The 27,607-nt window shown below is 53.3% G+C and overlaps 1 protein-coding gene across 1 annotated transcript in view; it reads right to left on the reverse strand.

Annotated features, from left to right (window-relative positions):
- The window catches only part of SHANK2 (SH3 and multiple ankyrin repeat domains 2), a 464,476-nt gene that overhangs the window by 382,005 nt on the left and 54,864 nt on the right, over positions 1-27,607 (reverse strand). Inside the window, exons 7-8 of the mRNA XM_024133268.1 lie at positions 22,439-22,555; positions 9,273-9,350 (exon numbers count right to left, since the gene is read on the reverse strand). Of these exons, the coding sequence (XP_023989036.1) occupies positions 9,273-9,350; positions 22,439-22,555 (195 nt within the window). The remainder of the gene's footprint in view (positions 1-9,272; positions 9,351-22,438; positions 22,556-27,607) is intronic.

Genomic DNA, 27,607 nt, shown 5'->3' on the forward strand with positions numbered 1-27,607 from the left:
TCCAGGGTGTCTGAGGCGAAGGGAGTGAGTTGGAAGCTGTGAGGTCAGCGAGGTCCCCATGAGCCTGGTCATACGGGCCTAGTAGGTTCAACCAACACACCTGTTTCCAGCCTTACCTGCAATCCCCAACACAGAGGAGGCTTGCTTCCAACACCTAGAGTCTCCGGGGTCCTGACCCGAGGTCGGGCGGGCTCCTAGCTCTGTGCGCTGATGGCAGGCGGGGCGGTTTCCCTAATGCTCTTCGCCTCTTTTTTCTCCCCATCCTGGTGCTGAGGACCAGCGACCGTCTCTCCTTCATTTTTACATAGTAGGGTCAGGTGCCCACATGCTTCCTGAACTTCACAGGTTACCTGGGGACTGGGCGTGCTTTTCTCAGCTCGTGGACAGCAGCACCTGCCAGCGGACCTCCCTGGGCCCCGGCCCAGCCCTGCCCACGTGCCCGGGGACGGGAGGGTGGGTGGGTGGCGTCTCAACGCTGGCAGCACAGTGCTCTGCTTAGGGGGACAGACTGCGTCACGTTAAACTTGTGAAACCTGGGTTTCCCACCTCAGCTGCGGTGCAGGGGTTCCGGGGAAGAGCTCTGATGACTCACCCCCTGCCCCTGACCAGGCGCCTACCCAGGGCCCCCCGGGGCCCTCATGATTCTGACCTCGAGACACCTCCGTCACAGTCTTGTTCTCCACCTTGCCACCCCTCCCCCAATGTTGCACAATCAATCAACCAACCAATTAATCAGGACAATCTCCCTGTCCCGACCCCAGGCTGGTTCAGTTCGTGGGGCACCCCTCACTCATGTCATTCAAAGGGTAAAAACCAGCCCTGCTTTTCATATGGGACCACGGCGGGCTGTCGGACGGGATGGGTTGATTCCCATTTTAGAGTTTTCTTCTGTCCTGTGGGTGCTGCACGTCTTGCTCAGAGTAAAGCCCAAAGTCCTCCCGAGTCACGGGGGCCTCTTTGGCCTCCACTTGCCCGCTCCCCCACTGGCTGGCCTCCTTGCTGCTCCTCAAACAGGCCAGGCATGCTCTGACCCCAGGGCCTTTGCACGTGCCAGCTCCCGTCCCCCAGATATCTGCATGGCCCACTCCCTCCCTCCCTCCCTCGTTCCTGGCGTCTGCTCAAACATCAGAGGTCATGCAAGGCTCCCATCATGATACAGCCTGGTAGAGAGACACCCCTGTGTCTCTACCTGCTCACCCTGCTTCTCTTCAAGTAAGTTAGCAACCATGACGCATTCCCTGTATATCTGTTTAACTGTTCACCATAAGTCTGACTAATGCGCACTCCACGAGAGCAGGGGCCTCGCTGTTCATTGATGCATTTCCCAGCACCTAGAAGGGAGCGTGGCTCTAACCAGGAACTCTGTGTGTACTGGCTGGAATAATGAACTTGAAACCCGATTCCTCTTCATCATAGCTCAACACAGTGGATCAGCCAAAACGCGGGTTTCCCAGGTTCCTATGCCCGAATCTAGAAACACGACTTCCTCTTCCCTGTTTCTATGGGAACACAGAGTCTGAATCCCAAATAAGAAGAACTTTTTAAAGAAACTACTTAAAAATGAATGGCTTCCCCGACCGCCTGCCCTAAGCAGGGATCACGGGCAGAAGTGCTTAGAGGGACCAGCCGGGCCACAAAGCGGAAGAGGCAGGCGGGGGTGGGCAGTAAGGAGCGGTGGGGACCGCAGCAGGCTGGCAAGTGGCGACCCTCCCAAAGGGGCAGTACTCCCCAAACCTGGCCACATGCCAACACACACAAAGGCTGCCTGCATGTGCCCACTCTCCCTAATTATTCGAGGGGAGCTGGAAATCGCAATGTTTATATGAAATTTCTGGATATTTAAATGTTGGCAAAGAATTTAGTTTTTAAAAAACTCCTCTGGGCAGGCCACAAAGTCTCTGGGTTGAGATCCACCATCTGGATGGCAGGTGGCAAACTGCAGACTGTGGCTTATTTCACCAACAAATGTGGGAGAGCGGGGTGCCCCGGCCCGGGGCATGTGGTCTGCCCCGTGGAAGGTCAGCAGATCACAAGACATGAGGCAGGTACCAGCGGTGCCCTGCTCCCGCCCCACCGAGCTGCTTCTAAACACACCAGAGAAACACACCCAAAGAAGCAAAAAGAATCTGGCTGGACAGAAAAGAAATAGTTTTTCACTGTCACTCATGGAAAGGGCTCAGATGAAACCTGATATTTCCTAACCCGCCCTGTGAGGGTTTAAATGCTCCTTCTCAACAGAGCACACGCGAAGGGGGCTTGAAAGTGGCGAGGCCACGTGAGGACACAGAGAGAAGGCGGCCATCTGCAAGCCAGGAAGAGAGCCCTCGCCAGGAACCAGAGGGCTGGCACCTTGACCTTGGCCTCCCCGGCCTCTAGGACCGTGAGTAATAAACGCCTGCTGTCTGAGCCACCCCGCCTGTGGGACTTGTCACAGAGGCCAATGTGGGACTTGACACACCACGGGCAATGCAGATGTCACCTTCAGGTGGCTGTATGGCCCAGCTCCCACACCGTGGCTTTCGTAGTAGCTTTCATTGGTGGCAAAGAGCAGAGAGGCAGCCAAGCTGGTGACAATTTTCAGAGGGCAGAAGGGAAACCAAGGAGTGAGCCGGGTGCAGGGCCGGGCAGGAGGGCGCCCGGGGCCTTGAGCAGTGCCAACTTGTGAGCTCGCAGCTTGACAGCCACCAGTGGCCTCTTGTGTCAGTGTCCTGGGGCCACTGGAACAAATGACCACAAACAACTGGCTTCAAGCAGCACAACCTTATCCAGTTCTGGAGACCCCAGTCCAAAATCAGTATCACTGGGCCAAAACCAAGGTGTGGGAAGGGCCGTGCTCCCTCCAGGGGCTCCAGGGGAGGGCCTTTCCTGCCTCTTCCGGCTTCTGGGGGCGGCAGGTGCTCCTTGGCTTGTGGCCGTGTCCCTCCAGCCTCTGCCTCCGTCTTCACGTGGCCTCCTCTGCGCATACCCCGTTAGAAGGGCCCTTGCGATGACGCTGAGTCCCCCCGGATAATCCAGGGTAACCCCCCATCTCAAGATGCTTAACCCCTTCTGTAAAGTCCTTGCAGTACAAGGTCACATTTGCAGGTTCTGGGGATTAGGACCTAAATCTTCTGGGGCCGTTATTCAGCCCAGAACGCTGCCCCTCCACGTGGGGGCCCCTGCAGCCCTCGCCCCGTGCCTGCCGCAGGGGTCGCCCCCTTCCCGAACACGCCACGTTCTTCCCAGACCCCTGGCCTTTGCTCATGCCCCGTCCCCCTGGAATGCTGTGCCCACTCCCCACGCGGCGGCCCCCGCCTCCGCTCCACGGATGTGTCACCGCCTCACACCTGTGTCCTCGGGCCTCTCACTCAGCCCTGCTCTCTCGTCTTGTCACCTGCCACGAGGTGCCCGTTTTACTTGGCGGCGGTTGTGCCCGTGCGGGTCTGGCCCTCCCCCCTCACCACAGTCCCCGCTCCTCCCCCGGCTGGTCCACCCTCCCCGACACAGAACATCCAGGCGGCCCACGTGTGAGGTCAGGTGCACGGGTCCAGGTGAGCTGAAGGTCGAGCTGGGATCTGTCTTTGGGTCCGTCGTGGATGGCGTGTAGGGGTCACGTGGTGCTGGTCTCCCTGAGCAGGAGGGGGGAGAAGCGGGCCCTGTGACCGCCTCAGAGGATGAGGGGAGGAGCCATGGTGTGCCTGGAGGGGATGAAGTTACAGGCACGGTCACGGCCTCCGAACCCGGAGCTAGACGCGCTCCTCCAGAGGGCCTGCGTGTGTGCACGTGTGCGTGTCCGTGTGTGCGCGCGCGCACGTGCGTGTCTCTGTGTGCGCACGTGTGCATATGTGTTGGTGTGTGTGCACGTGTCTGTGCGCGTGTGTCTGTGTGTGTGCATGTGTACATGTCCATGTGTCTGTGTATGCGTGTGTGTGTATCTGTATGTGTGTGGGTCTATGGGTCTGTGTGTGTGCACGTGTGTGTCTGTGCCTTTAATGCAGTTTTGTGTTAACTCTGCAATTTCGCAATGTCACCTCGCGCCATTTGTGGCGCAGATGGCAGCACAGCAGGAGAGGGCCTGGGACCCCGCCCATGACATGCAACGGGGAAGCATAAGGTCACAGGAGAGAACAACATCGCCTTGGGCTTGCTCTTCAATCTGTGTGGATTTCGACAAAACGCTGCTGAAGTCTTACTGTTGAATCACTAACGAAGAAAGAAGCTCAGAAAGAAAACTGGAGGAAACAGGGCATCCAAGTGCCTGCTGAGCGGATTTCACGGATTTCCCAGAAAAAGCACAACATCTGGAACCCGAACACCCCCCAAAGCGCCAGGCTGCCTTTGTCTCTGGGCCGCCTTCCAACCCAGCAGCAGCGGCTTGAAGCACACGGAGAAGGACGGGGAGACGCGGTCACTCGCAAGGCGTCACTGCATCGCACGGCGTCAAGTGTGACCTGAGAGCATCTCCATCCCTCCCCAGCTGTGCCCTCGATGAGCGAGTGCCATCGGAGCTCCGGGAGATGCTCACAGACCTGAAGGACAAGAGCCCGGATCTGACACTTCAGGAGAGACCCAAGGTCATTCCTGCGAGTGGAGTGGCCCCCAGAGAACGTGTGACGGCATGGCCAGTTCCTGGACACCAGAGCGTCAGTTACAGAGGGAGGGGCTCCAGGAAATGGATTTATGGGTATCTGCCAATGCCTGGCTTGGCCCCGTGATTTACTGCCTAAGACCCGAGGAACTTAAAACCTCTCCTTCCTGGCTCTGGCCTTTCTCCTCCTTTTGCATCCAGAGTGACGACGGAGGAAGGACTCAGGGCCCCGGGCTGTGGGCAACCCTCCCCGTCCCCTCCGAGCTGTGGATCCCGGCGTCCACCCACCTCTCCATCCAGTGGGGACGATGGGAACCTGCATCAGGAATGACGCGTGTTAAAGACCGAGTGCCCGGCGGGGCAGAGAGCCCCTGCTCCCTGGGCGGCAGCCAGCGTACCCGGGCACGATGTTCACCAAAAAGACCCCACGGCCAGGACTCCTCTGTCCCCCCGCATCTTGTCCTCACATGCCCCTCCCTGTAGGACAACTGGACGTTAGACCTTCCAGAATGTCTCTCATTGCCTTTCCCTCTCCTCCTCATCTTCTCCTCCCTCTCTGCTTCTGGACCTCTGATGAGGTCCAGCTGCGGAGGACACAGCGGTGACACGTGTCGGGGGAGAGCTGCTTCTGCAAACACGCAGGGGCTGGAATCCTTACCTCCAAAACCACGAAGGCCCGTTGGAATGGAGCTGCTGGGGGCAAGAAGGGTTCAAATCAATCCTCCCGGGTATCAGCCAGAGCTCTCCAGGGAGACAGACCCATCGGATGTGTACACACATACACACACGCCCGCACACACAGATTTATTTTAAGGAATTGGCCCATGCGACAGCGGGGCAGGCCGGCGGCGGGAACCCTAGGCGGGGTCTCCGTGTTACAGTGTGGAGGCAGAACTCCTTCTTCTGGGGAACCCCAGTTTTTGCTCCCAAGGCCTCCGAATGATGGGATGAGGCCCACCCCATCATGGAAGGCTCATCTCCTGGACTGAGTCAACCGCAGATGTGAACCACACCCCCACGGCACCTTCACGCACCGGCGCCTGGCCCAGCGGACACCATAGCCGACCCGCAGACGGCCGTTCCTCTGTCCCCCACCCCAGCCGTACTCCCCCTTCACTTAGACCTTCCACCTCCGCAGAATTCTTTCCATCCCATTTCTCTTTATCTTCAGAACCAGGACACGTTTGCTCCCTTGGACTGAGCGATACCAAAAGCAAGGAATCCCTGAGGCCGTGCGCTCCATCTCAGGATGCAAAAGATGAATCACAGGCCAGAGGGTGTGGCTGCCTCACCACGGACCACAGAGCCCCGGACCGGTGGTCAGAAGGCCTGGGGGGTCACAGACGCGGCCACTGACCGAGTCAGGCCTCCTAGGCTTACATCTCTAATTCCATGTGTCCTACAAATTGGGCAAAAAAAATGCCTACTTTGGTGGGCTGTTGAACATTAAACGAGAACATACAGAAGAGCATTTGTGAGCTTTAAGATTCTGTGCAACTGGGGACTTCCCAGGTGGGCCAGTGGCTAAGACTCCGCGATCCCAACGCAGGAGGCCTGGGTTCGATCCCTGGTCAGGGAACTAGATCTCGCGTGCATGCCGCAACTAAAAGATCCCACGTGCCGCAACTGAGACCCAGGGCGGCCAAAGAAACAAACAAACAAATAAATATTTTTTAGAAAAAGATTCTGTGCAACTGGGAAGATTCAACATCATCGCTATGATCATCAGTCTACCCTAATCACCATCAATACCACCAACGTCATCGTCAGTGTTATGGACTGAACTGTCTCCCCCAGAATTCCTGTGCTGAAGTTCTAACCCCCATTGGGATGATATTTGTAGACGGGGCCTTTAGACACGTAATTAAGCGTAAATGAAGTCCTGAGGGTGGGGCCCTAATCAGAAGAGACTGTTGTTCCTACAAGAAGAGGAAGAAACACCAGAAATATCTCTCTCTCTCTCTCTCTCTCTCTCTCTCTCCATGTTGTACAGAAGAAATACCAATGAGTAGGTGCAGGAAGAGAGCCCTCACCAGAAACCGGATCTGCCAGCACGTTGATCTTGGACTTGCAGCCTCCAGCTTGTGAGGAATAAACGTCTGTTGTTTAAGCCCCGAGCCTGTGGTACTTTGTTATGGAGGCCCGGGCTGACTCGGTCACCACCGTCACCACCATCACCAGTAATGTTGAGTACTCCTCCTCCTCTTCCTTCAGAAATGCACCTCTGTCTCTCTTGATTCTCAAACCTGGGTGGATGTCAGGGTCTCTAGGGGGCTTGTGAGAACACAGGATCCGAAGCCCTGCCCCCAAGCTGCAGATTCCGGGTGCCTGAGGGGGTACCTGAGAATCTGCATTTCTCTCAAGTCCCTGAGCCCTGCTGCAGCCTATGGATTAAATCATTAAGCAAAGCTTGGCCAGATGAAGTCTGTCAAATATTCCAAGGTTTCTTAGAAAAGCCCACGCCCACAACGGCAGGTGAGTAATCATCAAAGCTTCCCAGGGGGACATACTCGATCTTCCCAGGGGGACATACTCGATCTCTGTTAAACGACGGGGCAGAGGTCATCACTCCGCCCGCAAGCAATGGCGTTGATTCGTCACCGGGAGGGGAAGGACCGTGCATGCCGGAGACGTTTTACAGGCAAGGCTCCAAAGACTGAATGAAGTCTCTCTGTGCCGTGAAAACACGAGAAGGTGGGGAGACATGAGGGCGAGACCAGCTCCCGACACACGCAGTCGGAGCCCGTGCCGGGCACGCAGAGCAAGCATCCCAGGCTCTGGTTCCGCCCGTGACACGAACAGTGTCTGCAGGGCACAAAGTCCTATTATTCGAGCGTGTTTGCATAATTGTCTTCCTGAATCATTTGGGGCACTCAATTGATTATCGTTAGCAAAATAGAGACAGATGGCCTTGTGTCTGAGCTGGTGCAAACTTGCTGCCAGGAGGGTGCACGAAGCTCCCTGCCAGGCCTCCTGGAAGAAGGGGTGTCCCTGCCCTGGGTGGTCGCTGCCCGTGGCGACGGGACGGGAGTGGGGACTCACAGGGAGGTCACTGACAGTGACACTCTGTCCTGGACGCCGTGCACAACTCACTCCCCTGGAGCGCCAGGTGGCGGTTACGAACCTCTGCCCAGAAGGGGAGAAATGGCCCTGTTCTATCATCATGCGTTTACCATGAATCAAAGGGCATTAGCTGCTCTTTTCTAAGCAATTTAAGCACCGTTCTGACTTCAGAAAAAAAGAAAGATATGATTTAATGGCAACAAAATATTTAAACCAAGGCCACCAACCCACTGCTGAGCCCAAAAGGGCAGATGTGTCCCAGCACGGAGTGGGAAGAGCCCTCGGCTCCCTCATCATCACCACTGGAAAGAGGACATGCTTTGGGGGCGAAACCGTAGTCTTTATAGACCCATTAGCACAGCAGGAACTCACTTCCATGACCCATTTCCCATTACATATCTTCAAGCCACGGATTCAGAGTAAAAACCAGGCCCGTCAGTTCTCATGAACTGAGCAAAGTGGTTAATGGTGATTGTTAAGACATCCAGCCAGCCCAGTCTGGGGATTGAACTGTTTCATTTTCAAGGCATCGAGCCCGTCTGTATTAGTAATATCTAAGGAGAGGATTAGTCAAGTCGCCCGTGGAAGCCAGGTCTAAATGAAAGACCTCTCTCAGCTCAATGAGATGTAAAAATTATTTCCAAATAAAAAGAATCGCAGTCACCTCCATGTTCAGTTCGAGTGGAGAGGGCTGTGTTTAGGATGAGAAAGCATTTCTATAACTTTGAAAAAGTTATAGCCAAAAAGACAAGTTTTTCCACCCTAAACCATCTGGCCAGCTGCCTCAAAGTTCCATGAGCCCCATGTTTATAAAATGGGATATTAGCCATAAAAAGGGATGAAGCAGCAATACACATTACAACACAGATGGACCTCGAAAACACAATGCTGAGTGAAAGAAGCCAGACGCAAAAGACCACCTATTGCACGATTCCATCCCCATGAAATGTCCAGAAGAGGCCCTTCCACAGGGACAGAGAGCGGATGAGTGGTTGCCTAGGGGCCATGGGAGGGAGGCATAGGGAGTAACTCTTGGGGGGTACAGTTTTCCTTGGGGCGCTGAAAAAGTTCTTAACTACACAGAAGTGATGCTACCACATCGTGCCTGTGCTGAAGGTCACTGAATTGTACACATTGATATGACTACGACGGTACATTTTGTGTAATATGTATTTTACCACAACTTAAAAAATCAGGACCCTGGCCTTTCACTCCACCATGGAACCCCACGGCCACTCTGGACCGGGTCGTTCACCCTCCACCGAGGATAGCAGGCCGGGTGAGGGCACCGGATGATGGCAAGCCAGCTCCCTCCCGGTAGATTCTTACCAAGATCTCCCCATTCCCAGGATCAGCACAAAGCCAGGACGACCCCACAGCTGCTGCAATGAACGGCGTCCACGTCTCCGCTGCCTTTCCCAAGCTGCCTTCGTGAATTGCCCACCTGGAGGCATCGCTGCATTAGCGATGCTGTTTGCTCTAACTGGAAGGCAGCCAGTGTGGACTGGCAGACTGAAATAGGGCCGCAGCTCCACACACAGACCCCGTCCCCGACGAAAGGGCTGAGCTCATGTCAACACACACAGAGGATGTGTGGGAACACGACAACATGGCGTCTCAGGGGTGTGATAAGTCCGCTTACCTGGAATGGGGTCTGGCTGTTGTAGTTCTTCAATTCCTTATTTCCACCCCGAAACAGCAGCACGCGTGCACAGCTGTCCTGCACAGAAGGAAGAAGAAATGTTTGTAAAGCGGTGGCACAGGCATCCTCTAAAGAAGCCTGTTCACAGGGCGATCTCACAAGAATTCAGAGAAATGAAAACGCAAAGTCAAGAGGAGGGCATATTTGTTTGTCGGAGGGGCCAGGAGGAGGGTGGACAGGCCCTGGATGCTGTCAGCTGAAGCTTAACTGCTGCAAAGACTTTGGAGAGCAGCTCAGCAGAATCCACAAAAATTTAAAATACATACATCCCACGGCCAGTGATTCCACTTTTTAAAGACCATCTACAGAGAGCTTTGCACATGTGTATAAAATACATAATAATGGAAAGGCTGCAAGTAAAATACAAAAGGAAGAAAAGGAAGAGAAAACCTGGAGATGGCAAAAATGTTCTCAAATAAAGGAAGGTGGGAATCATTTTGGAACATTCTTTTTTTTTTTTTTTTTTCCAAAACAAACAACTTTTTATTGAAGTATAGTTGATTTACAATGTTTCAGAGAAGTACAGCAAAGTGATTCAGTTATACATATATATGTATATTCTTTTTCAGATTCTTTTCCATTATAAGTTATTACGAGATATTGAATATAGTTCCCTGTGCTATACAGCAGGTCCTTGCTATCTGTATTTTATATGTAGTAATCTATATATGTGAATCCCAAACTCCTAATTTGTCCTTCCTCCCCTCCCCACCTTTCCACTTTGGTAACCATAAGTTTGTTTTCTATGTCTGTGTGTCTCTTCCTGTTTTGTAAATAAGTTCATTTGTGTCATATTTTAGATTCCACATATAAGCGATATGATATTTGTCTTTCTCTGTCTGACTTACCTCACTTAGTATAATAATCTCTAGGTCCATCCATGTTGCTGCAAAGGGCATGATTTCATTCTTTTATGGCTGAGTAAGAGTCCATTGTCTATCTGTACCACATCTTCTTTATCCATTCCTCTGTCAGTGGACACTTAGGTTGCTTCCGTGTCTTGGCTATGGTCAATAGTGCTGCTATGAACATTGGGGTGCATGTATCTTTCTGAATAAAATGCAGTTTTGTCTGGATATATGCCCAGGAGTGGGATTGCTGGATCATATGGTAGTTCTATTTTTAGATTTTTAAGGAACCTCCATACTGTCCTCCATAGAACACTCATCGCCGAGGCAGTGGTAGCAAAAACAAGAAGGCAGACGGATATAAACTGACAAGAAAAATATCCAAGAACGTCTAAGTAGAAAACGTGAGTCTTAGAACAATGATATAGCTTAATTTCACTTACATTTTAAAGCCAGTATTATAGAAAGCAAAGAATATGTCTGGAAAGATGTTACCAGTTAAGGGGTTTTACTTTCTCAGGAAGGAGAAGGGATGACGGAGTAAATCTTTTGTTATTATTATTTTCTGTACTTACATTTTCTAACGTTTTTAAAAGGCAGCCAATAGTCATTTCTTGTGGATTTGTACAATGAAAATCAATCTATTCCTGCCCACTTATTGAGCAACTACTATTCGCCCGGAGAGGCCAACCCTTCTGAAACTCCTGATGGGGTGGGTGGGGACAAATACCCACAGATCAAAAGACACAGGGAAGGGAGTTCCCTGGTGGCCTAGTGATTAGGATTCCGGGCTTTCACTGCCATGGCCTGGGTTCAATCCCTGGTCAGGGAACTGAGATCCCGTAAGCTTCGTGGTGCAGACAAAAAAAAAGACAAGTGGAAGCACATGGCTATAGAAGCAGTGACGATATGAACACTTTGCCTAACAGATGCAGCTGGGCTGTTAGGATGGGCAAATTACATTTTGGGGAGAGCGTCTGGATGATCAAGTGCCCGCAGGTGCCGGTGCCTCATGCAGCTGGGCCGGTCCGACTTCTACAGGTCTCTGCACAGGGGCTCCAGTGCAAGTCGTGGCCAAACCCCAGCCCTGGGCCCATCTCCCTGGTCCACCTCCACCTACAGAGTCCAGAGCAGAGGCAAAGGGTGTGGTCACCCAGGGCGGACACACGGCAACTGCTGAGTGATGAGTAAATGAAGCCACTGACCGGGGTCCCCCCAGGGGCCTGCTTACGGGGCCAGGCCAACAGCCCCACCCCAGCCCAAGGGGACCCGCTGCCCCAGGAAGAGTAGGGCCGAGGCCAGGGCACACGGCATGTGCAGGAGGACCTGGAGAAAGAGCAGGCCTGAGACGAAAGCTGAAAATCCAGAGACAGAAGGCGGGTGAGCGGTGCCCAGGGTGGGAGGTGGGGAGTGGTTTGCGGTGATGAAAATGTTCTATTAGTAACCGTGGGGAATGGTTACCCAACCGTGTACACAGACTGAAAAACACTCAATGGTATATTTTAGATGGGCAAACTGTATGATGTGTGAGTTATAGCTCAATGAAGGTGTCATGTATTAGAAAAGTAAGAAAGATAGAGACAGAGTCAGAGACCAAGAGACCACAGAGACTGAGGGAGACACAGAGATAGAGACCAAGAGAGACACAGACACCAAGGGAGATGCAGAGATAGAGACAGAGAGACCAAGAGAGACACAGACACCAAGAGAGACACAGAGATAGAGAGACAGAGAGACCAAGAGAGACACAGAGATAGACAGAGACAGGGGAGCACGCCTGCTGAGAATGCTGGCAGGAAGATCGCTCTCTGACCGCGAGGTCCAGCCAAGAGCACATCTGGGTCAGGCAAAGCACAGCTGGGGCGGCCCTGGTCCCTGTGACCTGGGCAAGGGCCCCCCTGGGGCCTCCACTGCACGATGATGACTTTAAGGAGGAAACCACTTGTGCACAGAGCAAACAGGGGCCCAAGTAGAGGGACTCTTGTTCTCTGAGCCGCGGTCAGGGAGGCCTCGGACAGGGCGGGAGCTGCTCGCACACCCCGCGGCCAGGGCTGGGGCGGATCTGAGCTCTGCAGGGAAAGACTGTCGTCGGGCTGCGAGGGTCCCGGGGCCTCAGCTGTACCCGTGGGTGGCTGTGAGGGTCGCTGCAGACTTAGGGGCGCTTGCTGCACGGGCCTGGAGGAGGCTGCCTTCGTGGACCGCTGTGGGCAAAGAGAGGGCCCGGGGACCACGTCAGGGTGGGTCCCAGGAGGGGCAGAGGGGCACGGGGCTGTCAGCAGTGAGCACAGCCCCCATGGGGTGGTGTGAAGGACACTGAAGACAGAGGTTAGGAGAGAAAAAGACAGTGGAAGGAAACACTCGCCAGGAGCCCCACTGTGTCCTGAAACAGCCATGAGTGTGTGAGTTCGTGCCCGGGCTCAGATGGCAGGCAGGACCCGCACCACAATATAGGGGTGGAAACTGCAGGGAAACCTGAGACTCTGTCTACACTGTTTGCACCTTTCCCATGAGCGTGCGCTGGTGCAGTGCTTTGAGTAACTAAAAGCATTTAAGAAAATTTAAAAAGATGTACTGTGCTTGGCAAACACACCTTTCATATCTGGGGTACAGTGAAACCCAGGGTTTAAAAGAAGAGTCCCAGGTGTTACTTCAAGTGGACTGAAGGCCGGTGAAGACCGCGCCCGGGTCTTGTTATTTTATTCCAGTCTCAACTCCCGCTTGGCTGGTTCTGTAAATCAAGTTCTATTCAAACACAGACCCCTGAGCTTTCCAGCCCTGCCCCAGCCTCCCTACCCCTGGCTGGGTTTCCAGAACCCGCTCCAGCATCCCTTTCTCCCCTTGAATTACACCTAGCTGGATCTTGTTAATTACAACCCGAAGTAAATTAATTTAATTAATTAAAATGACCCGTGTTATCATGCCTCAGCAAGCAACGTTTGCAATGAGAGAAAAAAAGCCGAGGATGGGGCTTCCCTGGTGGCGCAGTGGTTGAGAGTCCGCCTGCCGACGCAGGGGACGCGGGTTCGTGCCCTGGTCCGGGAGGATCCCACGTGCCGCGGAACGGCTGGGCCCGTGAGCCGTGGCCGATGAGCCTGCGCGTCCGGAGCCTGTGCTCCACGACGGGAGAGGCCACAGCGGTGAGAGACCCGCGTACCACACACACACACACAAAAAGCCGAGGATGTTCGAGAGAGTCCTAGCACGGAGGGAACACAGAGCCAGGAGATGGGCAGAACTTTGGCAGGTTACATTTGGGGTGTGGGCGCGCAGGTGAGAGAGAAGAAAGAGTCAATTCCTGAGGCAGCAGGCGGGCGAGACCCCACCAGGGGCTCAGGGGACCTGAAGGCTGCCTGGGGGTCTCACCCTGAAACGAATTCACACTGGGCCTAAGTGTGCCCTGGCCCAACTCAAGGGCAGCCGGGGAGGACCAGCCAGCTGAGCGCCCTCCTACCTGGCCTATCAGGACCCCGAACAAGAGCCCGACTCGGCAACTCCTTGTAGACGCCCCCCAACGCTCAGCAAGGACTTCCACTGAAAATTCCCATCAGAGAGGAGGTTGGTTTCCTATGAAGCTAAGAATAAACCCTTGCGAGGCAATGCCAGGCACACTCTCCCGGGAGGAATGCAGCCAGGATCCCAGAAGACTCCTCTGCTCACCCACAGACGGTCCACTCCGAGTCAATATTAACCAACCTGAAGGCACACACCCCCTCACTCTAATATTCACCAGGCTTCAAAGGGAGAGCACGGCCCGGACAGCGATTTCAAAACTGAAGGGCAAGTGGTTCCCGGGGCTTCTAAACAATGACGCTCTGTGTGTGTGTGTGTGTGTGTGTGTGTCTGTATGTGTGTGTGTACACAGGCACGTGTGTCTGTATGTGCACGTGAGCAAGGTGTGTGCGCGCGCACGTCTGTGCACGTGTGTGAGCGCATGTCTGTGCACGTGTGTGCACACATGTGTGCATGTAAGTACAGGGGGTGTGTGTGTCTGTATGTGTGTGTGTACACAGGCACGTGTGTCTGTATGTGCACGTGAGCAAGGTGTGCGCGCACATGTCTGTGCATGTGTGTGCACACGTGTGTGCATGTAAGTACAGGGGTGTGTGTGTCTGTGTACACAGGCACGTGTGTCTGTATGTGCACGTGAGCAAGGTGTGTGTGCGCACATGTCTGTGCATGTGTGTGCACACGTGTGTGCATGTAAGTACAGGTGTGCGTGTGTGTGTGTGCGTGCATGCACGGATGCTTTGCAGTTCAGAAAACACATCTACCTGCTCCTTGATTCCACCCTCACAGCATCCTTGCAAGGGGCTAGTAGGAGGCCCATTTCACAGGTAAGGCAGCAGAGGCCAGGAAGGGTTAAGTGAAAAACTGCGGCTTCAGAAAGGGAGGAAAAGGAGAAGTTGTGACCCAGAGGCGTTGCTAATGGAAGCCTAGCTCTTCCCTTGCATGGCCGCTAGCTGCCCGAGTTCCCTTGTGAGGGAGGTGTGTCTTCGTCCTTTTAAACAAGTCCATCAAGTACAGATACAATCTGTGTGTTCTGAGGGCCAAGGCATCAGGAAGAATATCCAATTATCTTCTGGGCATGACTTGCGGAGAAACGACCCTTAACAAACGCACCCTCCTCTCCTCCCCGAGCATCTTGAGGGTCGCCCTGTCCTGGTCAAGGCATGCAGCCCCTGGGGTCACCACCCCCTGCAGGAGCCCAGGTGCCATCGCTTTCATCTTATACATGAAGACGCAGGCCCCAAAAATGTATTCATGCATGCCAGCAACGAGTCGGTACTGAGTGGTGGCCACGCCATGTACCATCCCAGCCCCTGGGGACACAGAGCACCACGCACACCATAAAAGACGGTCACGTGATGGAGAAAGTGAGGGCGGGTGGTCGGGGGAGGCCTCCCTGAGGCGGTGGCCTCCAAGCTGAGCCTCAGTCTCGAGGAAAGAGCCATGTGGCAAAGGGGGGAAGCGTTCCTGGCAGAGGAAGCAGCAAGTGCAAAGGCCCCGGGGCTGCAGGAAGCCGGGGCCAGGGGACAGGAGAGGAGCTGGGGGCAGAGTGACAAGGGCCTTCTGGGTCACGGGGAATGCAGACCGATCCACGTGGCACAAAGCCACTCCAGTGTCCTGCAGAAAGTGAGGGAATAAAGACTGGGAGGCAGGACATGGGTGGGGGAGGGGGGGTGAATGCAGCAGTCCAGGGCAAGGATGCCAGTGGCCTGGGCCAGGCTGGGAGGGGACAGAAGGGAGCTGACCAGACCTGGGAGAGGGGTCGTGAGGACCAGGAAGGCCACCCAGACTTCAGGCTGGAGCCACGGAGAGTCGGGCGCTATGTACACAGGGGGAGGAGCCATTATTGGAGCCACCCACGCTGTCTCTGCGGGGATGTCGCCGGGGGGTGGACATCACTGCCAGAGCCCAGGGGAGAGATGAGTCGGCACGCTGGGACCCAGCTGGCGGTGTTTTCTGGAAGGTACCTAAGGACACAGACAGGCTTGCCTGAGGTCACCGTGGGGAGAACTGGGGCAATGGAGTGGGTGGCACAGACGCCAAGAGAAGACGCCCCGGAGCGGCTGAGCTGCGTGGGGACAAGGCGTGACTACGGCGATGCCACCCGCTGCCCCGAGCGAGAAGGGGTGGAGTCTGGCCTGTAAGAGAACAGGGGCAGGAAGTGGAGGCTGCGAGTCCAGCAAGGTCTGGACGAGACCTGCGGTGCAGACGTGCTGAGAAGTGAAGGCGGACGCGCTCGTGCAGCCTAGGCAACACGCGGAGGAGACAGCGGCGCCTGCGCATGCGCACGCGGCCCAAAGATGGAGGAGGAAGGGCCAAGACAGGCGCTCTGAGCGTTTTGCCTCAAATTACCCAGGATGGGCCGGCTTCAACTCCGGATTTCCAAATCCCCCCGCCCCCTGAGCTCTCATTTCCACTGCACCGAGGCCGTCTTCGCATAAGTGTCACAGACGTGAACTACTCAATACTCCAAATTATAAGTCAGGCACTCATTTTCTGTTTAAATGATCCCTTGAAAGGAGCCTGTCCAAGTAGGCATAAGCCCAAGAAGAGCCTAGATGCGTGCGATCAGTAAAATTTTAAAGTGTAAAGAGCTGGGAAGTTGATGTCTCCAGCGCGAGGTTGGAACCTGGCTCCACAGACCAACCTTCCCTTGAAGTGTGGTACCCCAACGACCACGCTGCACACACACCATGGCACGCACCTTCACCTGACTTGTGACCAGTGGAGCCCCGTCCTCCCCCCAGTCGAGGGGTTACAGGAACGTGTCCCCAAAGCCTGGGGGAGGAGAAATACAGGGTGGGTTTCGAAGCCCGGCTTTGGCATTTACCAGCTGAGCTGCTTTGGACCAAACCTGCATCTCCCGGCCTGTACAAGGGAATGACAAGCAACAGTAGCCACCAAAGGCTCGTTGGGGGGATCTAAGGGCAAGGACCGTGGGGACGCCTTTCTACATGCCCTCAACGCCCAGGGGATGATTAACCCTGTGACTGCCCCCACGGAGGCCCCCATCAGCCACTATGGTGACTGCTCTGTGGGATTCGGACAGGGCACAGAGACACAAACAGAACACAGCCTGTCTCTTTACTTTGGCTCTCACTAGGATCAAGAGGCCTGCTCCAGAGAGGCAGGGTTTACTTTTCTATCTTCCAGACAAATTGGCCCGGCCTAGTAACCTTTGATATTTAATACTCCTTCCCTTCCTTCCTTATCCAAGGTGGAAAAACAAACACCAGGCTGCGTCCCTCCCTCTGGTGCTCCTGGAAAGCCAGCAACAGATAGAGGGAGTTGGTAAATTAGATGCAATTTGCTGCTTACAATCAAAGCCCTAATTAGTTGATTTCATAAGAGAAGAAGAGAGAATATTCCGATCACCATGTGTTTTACTGGAAGTGTACAGATGAGGTCTGCCTAAAATTGATAAAACACACAATCAATCCATAAACTTGATGCTTTCATATTTAATGAGAAGCTTTGTAAGTCTAATTAACAGCAGTATCGCCATCACCATCCTAATCACCACCTTCACTGTCAACAACACCACCACCATCATCACCATAGTCACCATCCATCACCATCACCACCACCATCATCATCATCACCATAGTCACCATCATCATCACCACCACCACCATCATCATCATCACCATAGTCACCATCCATCATCACCACCACCACCACCATCATCATCATCACCATAGTCACCATCCATCATCATCACCACCACCATCATCATCATCACCATAGTCACCATCCATCATCACCACCACCACCATCATCATCATCACCATAGTCACCATCCATCCATCATCACCACCACCACCATCATCATCACCATAGTCACCATCATCATCACCATAGTCACCATCCATCATCACCACCACCATCATCATCATCACCATAGTCACCATCCATCATCATCACCACCACCACCATCATCATCACCATAGTCACCATCCATCATCATCACCACCACCACCATCATCACCATAGTCACCATCCATCATCACACCATAATCATCACCATTACAGCCACTCTTACTGAAAATCTGCCGTGTGCCAGGCATGCCATATGTTTGCTTTCTATTTTAAGCCTCTTAGCAACCCTGCAAGTTGGGTATAATTATCTCCATATTACAGAGGAGGGATTTTATGAAACCCAGACTGCCATGTCTCCCTGCATTGCAACTCTACCTTGAGGCTGCTTCTTAGTGCCTTTCCCTGACTCCCATCCTGACCCAAAGGCAGGATAGCCCAGTGGTCACACTGCACGGGGTGTGTGCCCCGTCATTTAGGAGGCATGCCCTCGCTCTGTGTCCCCACACCTGGGACAGTCTATTTCTCAACGTTACCCCCCAGAGTGCCCTGTACGGCACCCCTTTCTGCTTGAAGTTGCAGAGCGGTTTCTCTTGTTGGCCCTGAGCCTGGCCTCACACAGCCATACATATCCCATGTATGTAGAAATTGAAAGTGGACACAGCGAGGCGGCCAGCACGCCGGTGACTTGGGGAGGACAGGGCTTCAGGTTAGGTACCATTGCCGGGTGCGCCAGACAAAGGGTCAGGGACCTCCATCCCTCCCTCCATTCCTCTCGGACAGGTCATCACAAGGACGGAGCTATGCATCTCTGAATCGCACTGAGAGACCGAATGGACCGGCTTCTCTTAGTACATCAGTAAGATGCCTCAACGGCTGGGGCGGGGCTGAGGGAAAAGATTAAAGGTCACACTAGCATCCCAGGGAGGGGTACGAGGGATTAATGAAGCTGGATCCCAGAAGCTGACTCCCAACTGCACATGCTGTCCAGGGGCTATGGGGCCACCAAGCACCAGTCTGTGACCCTCTGTGATGGCCCCTGGGACATAATGCAAGGCAGGGTGTCCAAAACAGGAGATGCCACCAAAGGCACTTCTACCCATGCTGCCACAGAGGGACAGATGGGTGGAGCTGGACAGCAGTAGGCTGGCCCCGAAGGTCCCAGGACCCTGGAGAGGGGACAGCTCTCACTCCCTGACGGGGCCCCCCTGGCATGCTAGGAGGAAGGCACTCAGCCCTGGAGTGGGGAGTCTGTCCTTACCTTACGTCTGGTGAGAGGACAGATGCAGCCTTCTATGCCGGGCCGGGCCTGGCAAACTGGGGCCCACAGGCTAACCTGGACCGCTGCCTGTTTTATAAATAAAGTTTTATTGGCGCACAGCCACACATTAATCTGCATATCATCTGTGGTTAAGTTCACACTGCAGCGGCAGAGTTGAGTAGCTGTGAAGAAGTCCACGTGGTCTGAAAAGCCAGAATATTTACTAAGTGACTCTTTACAGAAAAAGTCTACTGGACCCTCTAACCTAAGGCAGGAGTGGAGGGGTTTTCCTGAGAGCCCTGGGCATCTCTGGGCCCTCCTGCAGTCATCAGCCGAGGGTGGGGACAAATCTGGAGGATGCAGAGTGACACCAGTCAAACCCAGCACCATGAATAACTCAGAATTCAGATTCCCAACACGTCTTGACATTTTCTAACAGAAAGGTTACATGTTCAAAGACCATCTTGTCCACCATGATTTCAAGAGAGAGAAAACATGGTTTTCTGGTTTGTTTGTTTTTATTTTCATAATAAAATATGCTTAAAGTCTACTGGGGACAATTAAGGAATGTTTTTCCCCTCTAAGGCAATAATTAAGAAGCACACGTTGGCACAGATGTTTTACCAGCCAAAGCCAAGGCTCACGATGTGTGTTTTTCTAGTGCAGCTGAGCAAGATCTCTCCATGCTCACAAAGCCATTCCAACATCCAAATGCCTTGGAACACCTAGGGCCCCAGCTGAGTGCAAATCCCATCAGTATGCTTTCATTGAGGAGCTGGCCAGCAGCTCTCAGAATACTCCTTGGAGTCAAACTGAAATTCTTCCCCAACCGCATCTGGCTGAGCTGCTCTCCTGTGCCGGGAGCAGGGGACACCCGGAAAGATGGTGGTTTACGTCCCTGAGAAGGTGGGCCCAAGCGGGGAGGGGATGCCCCTAGGGAAGACAGGTAAGGCCTAATAACGACCTGATCCTGGGCAGTTCACCCTGGCTGTACTGCAAAGAGCTACAGAGTAAAAACTACAACTAACTCTATCAGGGGCTCATCAAGGAAAGGTTTGACTGAGGGCAGGATATCTCAGTTGGGTTTTGAAGGATGCATAGGAGTTTTCTAGGGCAAAGAATCTAGGAGGTTTCAATAGCTAGAAGCAAAGTGGGATTACAGAGTGGCTGGAGGGGCCTGGGATGGAGTAGCCATGGAGTGAGCAGGGAAAGAACTTGGGTGTAGGCAAAGGCTGGAGATTTCACTCAAAAAGATGGAATCATTGCTTTGGATTGGATGGCAGAGAGAGGATAAGCAGAGTGCACACAGCTTAGGGGCCCCCGGCAGTCACGCTAATCCATGGTTTCCCCTCTGTTCCTCCAGGTGGTGGACCCCCCCACTCCTATTTCACTCAGCTGCTCTGTGGAGTGTCCACACCTACCCCCTCCAGACCTTAAGTTCCTTGAAATCAGAGAAAGAGAAGAATAAAAGAAGAAAGGACAGAGGAGCCCTTACTAGTGATGTCCAGGAACTGTCTTGACTTCAGGCACCAAGGAAACTGACACCACCCTCTGAAGCAGTGCCCCAACCCATCTCCGGGGAGCCAGCCCCTTCCCACACCTCTCCACGTGCCCCCCTGCCGACTTCTGGCCTCCCCCTGCCTCTCGGCAGGACCAGAGGCTCTCAGCTTCACTCCCATGCGGTAGCCCAGTGGTCACACTGCACGGGGTGTGTGCCCCGTCATTTAGGAGGCATGCCCGGGGGCAGGAGTCACATCCCACCCCTGCTGCTTCCCGAGCACACACTCACTCCCAGCTCGCCTTGGTTTTCAGTCCATCTCACACAGAAGACTGTGGGTTTTGTACAAATTGCTCTCATCGAGGCTTCACTTGTGGGTGTGTCCCCAAAAGTAGTGAGAGGGGGTCCTGAAGAGAGATTTGCACGTTCACAGCATCACTATTCACAACAGCCAAGAGGTGGAGGTGACCCACGTCCCCTGACAGATGAATGGACGAAATGTGGTCCATCCACACAATGGAAGATTACTCAGCCTTAAAAAGGAAGGAAATTCTGTCACAGGCTACAATGTGGATAAACCTTGAGGACATGATGCTCAATGAAATAAGCCAGACACAAAAGGGCAAATACTGTGTGATTCCACTCCCAGGAGGTCTCCAGAGGAGTCAAATCCACAGAGACAGAAAGTAGCTGGTGGGGGCCAGGGGCTGGGGAGGGCGTGGGGAGTGAACGTTTAATGGGGACAGAGTGTCAGTTTGGGAGGATGGAAAGTTCTGGAGAGGGATGGAGGGGATGGTCATACAATAACGTGAGTGCAGTCAATGCACTGAACTGCATGCTTAAAACTAGTTAAGACAGTCAAATGTTTGTTATGTTTTACATATTTAGCCACAATTAAAAAGGAATTAGGGCTTCCCTGGTGGCGCAGTGGTTGAGAATCCGCCTGCCGATGCAGGGGACACGGGTTCGTGCCCCGGTCTGGGAAGATCCCACGTGCCGCGGAGCGGCTGGGCCGGTGAGCCATGGCCGCTGAGCCTGCGCGTCCAGAGCCTGTGCTCCGCAAAGGGAGGGGCCGCGGCAGTGAGAGGCCCGCGTACCGCAAAAAAAAAAAAAAAAAAAAAAAAAAAAAAAGGATGTAAAAAGGAATTAAAAAGAAAAAGCCCACTGGGGACATGTTTGTACATGTAGTGATGTAAGGCTTGCCTCTGTTTCATGGTGGTCCTGTTGGGGTCTGGTGGGGCACCATAACTGTCTTGAGGGCGGGCGCGGCCGCGCAAGGGGAGGGGCCGGGGCGGTGAGAGGCCCGCGTACCGCAAAAAAAAAAAAAAAAAAAAAAAAAAAAAAAGGATGTAAAAAGGAATTAAAAAGAAAAAGCCCACTGGGGACATGTTTGTACATGTAGTGATGTAAGGCTTGCCTCTGTTTCATGGTGGTCCTGTTGGGGTCTGGTGGGGCACCATAACTGTCTTGAGGGCTCTATCAGCCACACCCTTCCCCATTTCATGGCTTCACCCTGCCCCCCCAACACCAGGCCCCAGTAGAGACCCCCTGTGGCGTACGTGTGACACCATAACCGCAGAGTCTGCACCCTCAGCTGTGGGGGTTTCGATGCCCATCTCTGACTGTACCAGCTGTGCCCCAGGACCCTCCTCTCACTTCCTGTGACTCAGTTTTCTTCTCTACAACAGGGATAACCACTCTCAAAGAAGCAGGTGAGGACCACTCCCCGCTCTGCACTGAGAGCGTCTCCCCAGATTCCTATGTTGAAGCCCTAACCTCCCAATGTAACTGTATCTGGAGATGGGTCTTCAGGAGGTGATTAGGTTAAATGAGATCATGAGGGTGGCGCCCCGAACTGATAGGATTAGTGTTCTTAGAAGAAGAGACACCAGTGCTCGTTCTCTCTCTCCACATGTAAGGACACAGTGAGAGGGGTTGTGCAAACCCAAACCAGGAGGACAACCTTCTCCTGGAACCAAGCAGGCTGGCACCTTGATCTGGGACGTCCAGCCAGGACTGTGGGAAATAAACGTCTGCTGTTTAAGCCGCCCCATCTGTGGGACTTTGTGCCGGCAGCTGGAGCTGGACATCCACCTGCAAAGCTCTCAGCACAGCCCTGGACCCGGCGCCCACGTGGTTTTGTGGAGGGGGTGGGGCAGCTTCCCTGCTCACTGACCTGGTTGTAGAGGGCGCAGATGTGCAGGGCCGTGTTCCCCGAGGCGTTCTGGGCCCCCATGTCAGCCCCGTAGAAGAGCAGGTGCTCCAGGTGCTGCACGTGTCCGTACCTGCAGGCCTGAAACGAGAGTCCACGCTGTGAACCGGGAGCTGCCCGGGATGCTCCGAGTGCCCCCAGAACCGACGGTGTGGCCAACACAGCCCAGCCCCCATTCTGGACCAGGTCCCACACCTCAGACTCCTGGGGAATCAGGAGAAGGAGCTCGTATTGGGTTTGAGGACTGTGCTCAGCTGTTCGACGGGGGGGTCTGCAAAGGGGCCCCCGTTCCTTCCATTCAGCCCCGAGGCCCAGGAAGCCCAGAGAGACCAGGGCATGTCTTTGCCCCTGGCCTCAGCGACCTGCCCCAGGAAATGCAGACCAGGATGCTCTGTCCCAGGTCTTGTTTATCCAAGCTCCCCACCCGGGAGGAGGCGTGAAAACAGCCGAGAGCAGTGCATGGACCCAGCTGTGTCCTGGGAAGAGATGCCGCCTGTCCTCTTCAAGGCAAGGGGCAGCCCCACCCTTTTATGAGCCCTTCTAGGAGGTGATGTGCGATTTATGAGCCAACAGGGCTCTGGGGTCAACCAGATCTGGCCTCGTTTTCCAGAACTTTCGCTGAGCCTCTGTCTTCATGTGTAAATGGAAACCCCACTCTTCCCAGGGTTCTCATGAGAGACACATGAATAAGGGACCTGAAAGGACCCCCAGTGATGCTCGGGGGCAGGCCAGCTGCCCCCCACCCCTTGCAGCTCACAGGGAGCAGGGAGGGCCCCGTACTGTAACCAAGGGGGCTGCCGTCCAGGTCCAGCAGAGGGTCCGGTGCATGCCGCTCGATGCTGGAGCAACCCTTGACCTTGGGAAGCAAGTCATATCCGACTAACCCCACCCCATCCACCGGCACTTCCTGGGCACCCAGCGATGGCCAGTGCCAAGGGCGTAAGACCCACTGTCCCTCTGGTGGGTTGACAACCGGATAGGGAGACATGAAAGGCAGGAAGCGGGGGTTCTGACCCAGAACTGCTCACACCGAGGGTGGGGAAGCGCCCGGCGGGGAGACGGCCGGCCAGGCCAGGCCAGGCCAGGCAGCTGTGGGTGGTTCGGGTTGGGCTGCACGGTAGCCAGAGGAAGAAGCGCGCAGTAATCCTGCCTTTGCAATAACTGAGACAGACTGAGGGGCGTTTCACCTCTGCACAGTCCACGACAAAGAGCTACACCTCGCCAATTAATAGAGAGATGACAGGAAAGACACGGACACTAGTAATTGGATGAGCTTTAAAAAAAAAACCCTGAGAAACACCCACTTACAACCCCTGTGCTGCCCGTAAAATCATCTCATCCGTTTACAGAGCAGATCGTTACCGAAGATACGGTTGCTTTTCCCTGCCCACCCACGCCTTCCCTTCTTGTGGCAACAGTGCCTGCCTCTTCCTCTGGAGGCCACCCGACCCCACTCCCAGAGGTCTGGGGGCCTGCCCCACCCCCCATGCCTGCAGTGGACACAGAACATTCTATCTTCTGGCCACAGGCGTGGGCTGGGGATGCCCAAGTGACTTCTGGGGGCCTGTGAAGACAAGACTGGAACATTTGTCAGAACCACTGAGAAAATGACGTTCTCTCTTTCCTTCAAGGTGGCCAGCAAAAAAGCCACAGAAGCCCGGAGCTGCTGGGGCCACCAACGCAGAGGAAGGGAGAAGTGGGAGCTAAAGGAAGGAGAGAGAAAACAAGACACACACACACACACACACACACACACACACACACACACACACACACACACACACAGCCAAGCAACAGGTGCCCTGTGGACCCCTCTCAGCTACAACCGTGCCTGGGTTTTTCAGGATGTAAGCCTAGGCATAATTTTAATTTTCCCCTTAAGCCAGTTTGAGTTGGGATTTTTGGTTCTTAAATTGAAGGAGCCCTGGCTAATCAACTCTCTCCAAAGGACTTCCAGGAGGCAAGACTGTGTTATGGCTTAATTGAATCGTCCTGTAGTCAAAAATAAAGAGAGCTGCGTTAGCGTAAAAAACATTTTTACAATCCCTCCAGACTCACCCTTCCTCTTCCCTCGGTTAATCTGAAATTGTGAGGTTTTACATTACATCATCAGGATGGTGTTCACGTTCTCCCCGCCAAGGGTTACAATAGGATCAATGCAAGAAGCTAAAATAGAGTCCTTTACCCTGGGCGGACTGTCAGGGAAAGAATCCCCCTCAAGGGCTTCTTTCTCCAAGCCTATTGTTTGAAAACAAGCGAAACCAGAAAAATCAGACAAATGCTGAAACAAAAAAATCTCCTGTAACCCACAGTCTTAAATTCTACCATTCACTTTTTTAAAGGACCTTCTTTGCATGTCTCTTCTTTTAAACCACCGGCTGTTACGTGATAGAAGCCCTACTTTCTGAGGAAGCAGCCTCGCAGACGGGGAAGGGTGACGGGAATCTGAGCAAGGTGATGGCCAGAGCAGTCAGCAGACTGGCTGCATGCAGGGGGGCTGAGCAACAGGTAAATGAATGAAGGAAAATGACAGGTTTCCCACCGTCAAAGAAAGGGAGTTCCTAATCCGGTGCGGGAGAAAACCAGAATAAACGCTGTGGTACTGGACAGGAAAAAGAGGTATCAGTATAAGCATGTGGTTTTCAATACAGAGAAAAGCAAAAAAGTAAATACGTAGGCACACGTGGACGTGCGAGGACGTGTGTCCCTAACTCCCCCTCCTGAGAGGGGCTGTGGGATGGGCAACAGCCCGGCAGCAGTGAGCACACTTAACACCCGGATCTTGGGTTCTAAATACCACTCTATACGGTAAGTCCCCCTACACATGAACAAGTTCAGCTCTGAGACGGCATTCGTGGGTCCAATTTGTTCGTAAGTCCAACAAACTTAGCCTAGGTGGCAGATAACGCCAGACACGGGAACTAAGTTACGTGACTGGACATGCGAACACACATTCTCATCTTCGAAAGCTTGCAGCTTGAAGGTTCGTAGGTAAGGGACTTACTGAACTCAAAAGAACAAGGGCTTCTTACAGAGATGGCCCATGCCAGGGCTGAGGCAGGAAAAGAACGAGATGAGCTTGGAAGACCTTGTTGAGCCAGAAGGTAAGGAAGCGCTCAAGAAAGGATGGGGGTGTGTCCACAGGACACACAGGCCATCTGGATGCGGCTCCCTGGACCCAAAGTGGGAGAACATTAACAGATGGTTACCTGTTGAATAAATAGAAATCCACGAAACCACTTTGCTACAAATAAGTGAATACGTAAACAAGAAGAGAAAGCTCTTCCTGATAACAGAAAGCCAACTAATTAGTGTGAGAAGCAAGGATGGGAGTAGAAAATCTCCATTTAGCAATTAATTACTTAATTCAGACAAGAAATACCATTGGGTGCTGAAACTAGCAGGTGAGAGGGAGATGAGAAAAGGGGTTTTCTAAAATAGTCTAAAGATCCCACAAAATACTAACTTCAAAGGGAAGAGAAAACTATGGTGGAGAACCTGGCAGATTCCCCGTGATCAGGAGGTCAGAGAGAACATCACCAATAACAGCAAATGGTCACCACCTGCCACGTAACAGGACTGCCAGAAACACACGTCCCTTCCACGATATTCCTGCAAAAATGTACATCTTGCATCTCATCACGAGGAAACACTGAGCACACCCAAATTGGGAGACAGTCTCCAAAATGACTACCCCATGATCTTCAAAAGAGTCCCTTGAGAGAATCTAGGGAAGACTGATGAAGTCTCCCCGATGGAAGGGCTCCTGCAGGATCCCGGACTGGATTCTTTGACTGTAATGGTCACGATTGGGACAATGGGAAAAACTCAAATGTGGTCTCTGAATGAAGGGAATACGGGAGTTCTCTGTATTGCTTTTGCAACTCCTCTTAAAGTTTGAAATTAAATACTCGTTCACAGTTAAAAAAAAAAAAAAAAAAAAAAAAAGGAAATGAGTGCTTGCTGGACATAAGGACCTCAAAGCTTATCAAAGTAAGAATTTGTCCTCCCCCAAGATAAGCCGCGTTAACCCTCTGTCCTTTTTTTGAAAAGGGTGTTGTCCTCTCTGGCCCTTGGGAGACAGATGAAAAGGATCGACAGAGGTCAGAGAGTAACTAGAATGTAAAACAAAACAGCACCTCTTACACTCACATTGCTTACCCATTTTTTTCTGAGATGCTTTATGGAAAATGCATGTATGTGTGGGGCTCCGCCCCACATCTCCTGCCTGCAGATCTCCCGGGCACGAGTATTTGGAGGAGACTCCCTACAAGATCTGGGATTTGGGATTCACCGACCTGTGCTGAGCATGCCCCCCAAACACATAATTTGGTGTAAATTAGGGAAAAGAGTGCTCCTTCCTTCAAGCACTTCACTGCCACCTGCTGGACACCTGTTGTGATAAATCTACAAGTCTAAATTCACAGCAAGTGTAACAGCGCCCCCTGGGGTTGTGCAATGCAATTGGAGCAATGAGTTCACTGCATTGCAAATGCTTCTGCTTGGTTCAGTGCCACAAGAACAGTTAGCAGGCAGTAAGCACCCACACGGAGAGACCCAGAAGCACACCCTGCTGTGAGCACCATGAGGGAACCTCCCCAGGGGCCTGTCCCTTACGGTGGGGTCAGGGGAAGCGCCAAGGACTTGGAGCCCGGGGCTGAGGGTGAGCAGGGGTGAGCTCAGTGAGGAAGAGGGACAGGAGGGAGCAGTGGCCAGAAACTGTAATTTCCTTAAAGTTAAAACGCCTCACTTGAAAATGATAAATAATAAACAGCAACCAATAACAAAGTTAAGGCCAAATGATAAAACATCCTTGACAGAATCATTGCAGGAATCAAATGAGATTTGAAGAGTGTGAAGGCCTGTGAGCAAATTGGTTAAGTCCTCTCTGACTGCCGAGTATCAGTCCTCACAGACAAAACCAGACATGGCCTGATGACAATGATAAGGGTGACAGTGATGGGGGCGTGGCCAGATAATAATGACCATGATGGTGATGGGGGCGTGGTCAGATGATAACGACCATGATGGTGATGATGGGGGCGTGGCCAGATGAGAATGATGGTTGTGATGGGGGCGTGGCCAGATGAGAAAGATGGTGATGATGGGGGCGTGGCCAGATGAGAATGTTGA

Source organism: Physeter macrocephalus, chromosome 18 (assembly GCF_002837175.3).
Source record: "Physeter macrocephalus isolate SW-GA chromosome 18, ASM283717v5, whole genome shotgun sequence".
In the NCBI taxonomy this organism is placed as follows: domain Eukaryota; kingdom Metazoa; phylum Chordata; class Mammalia; order Artiodactyla; family Physeteridae; genus Physeter; species Physeter macrocephalus.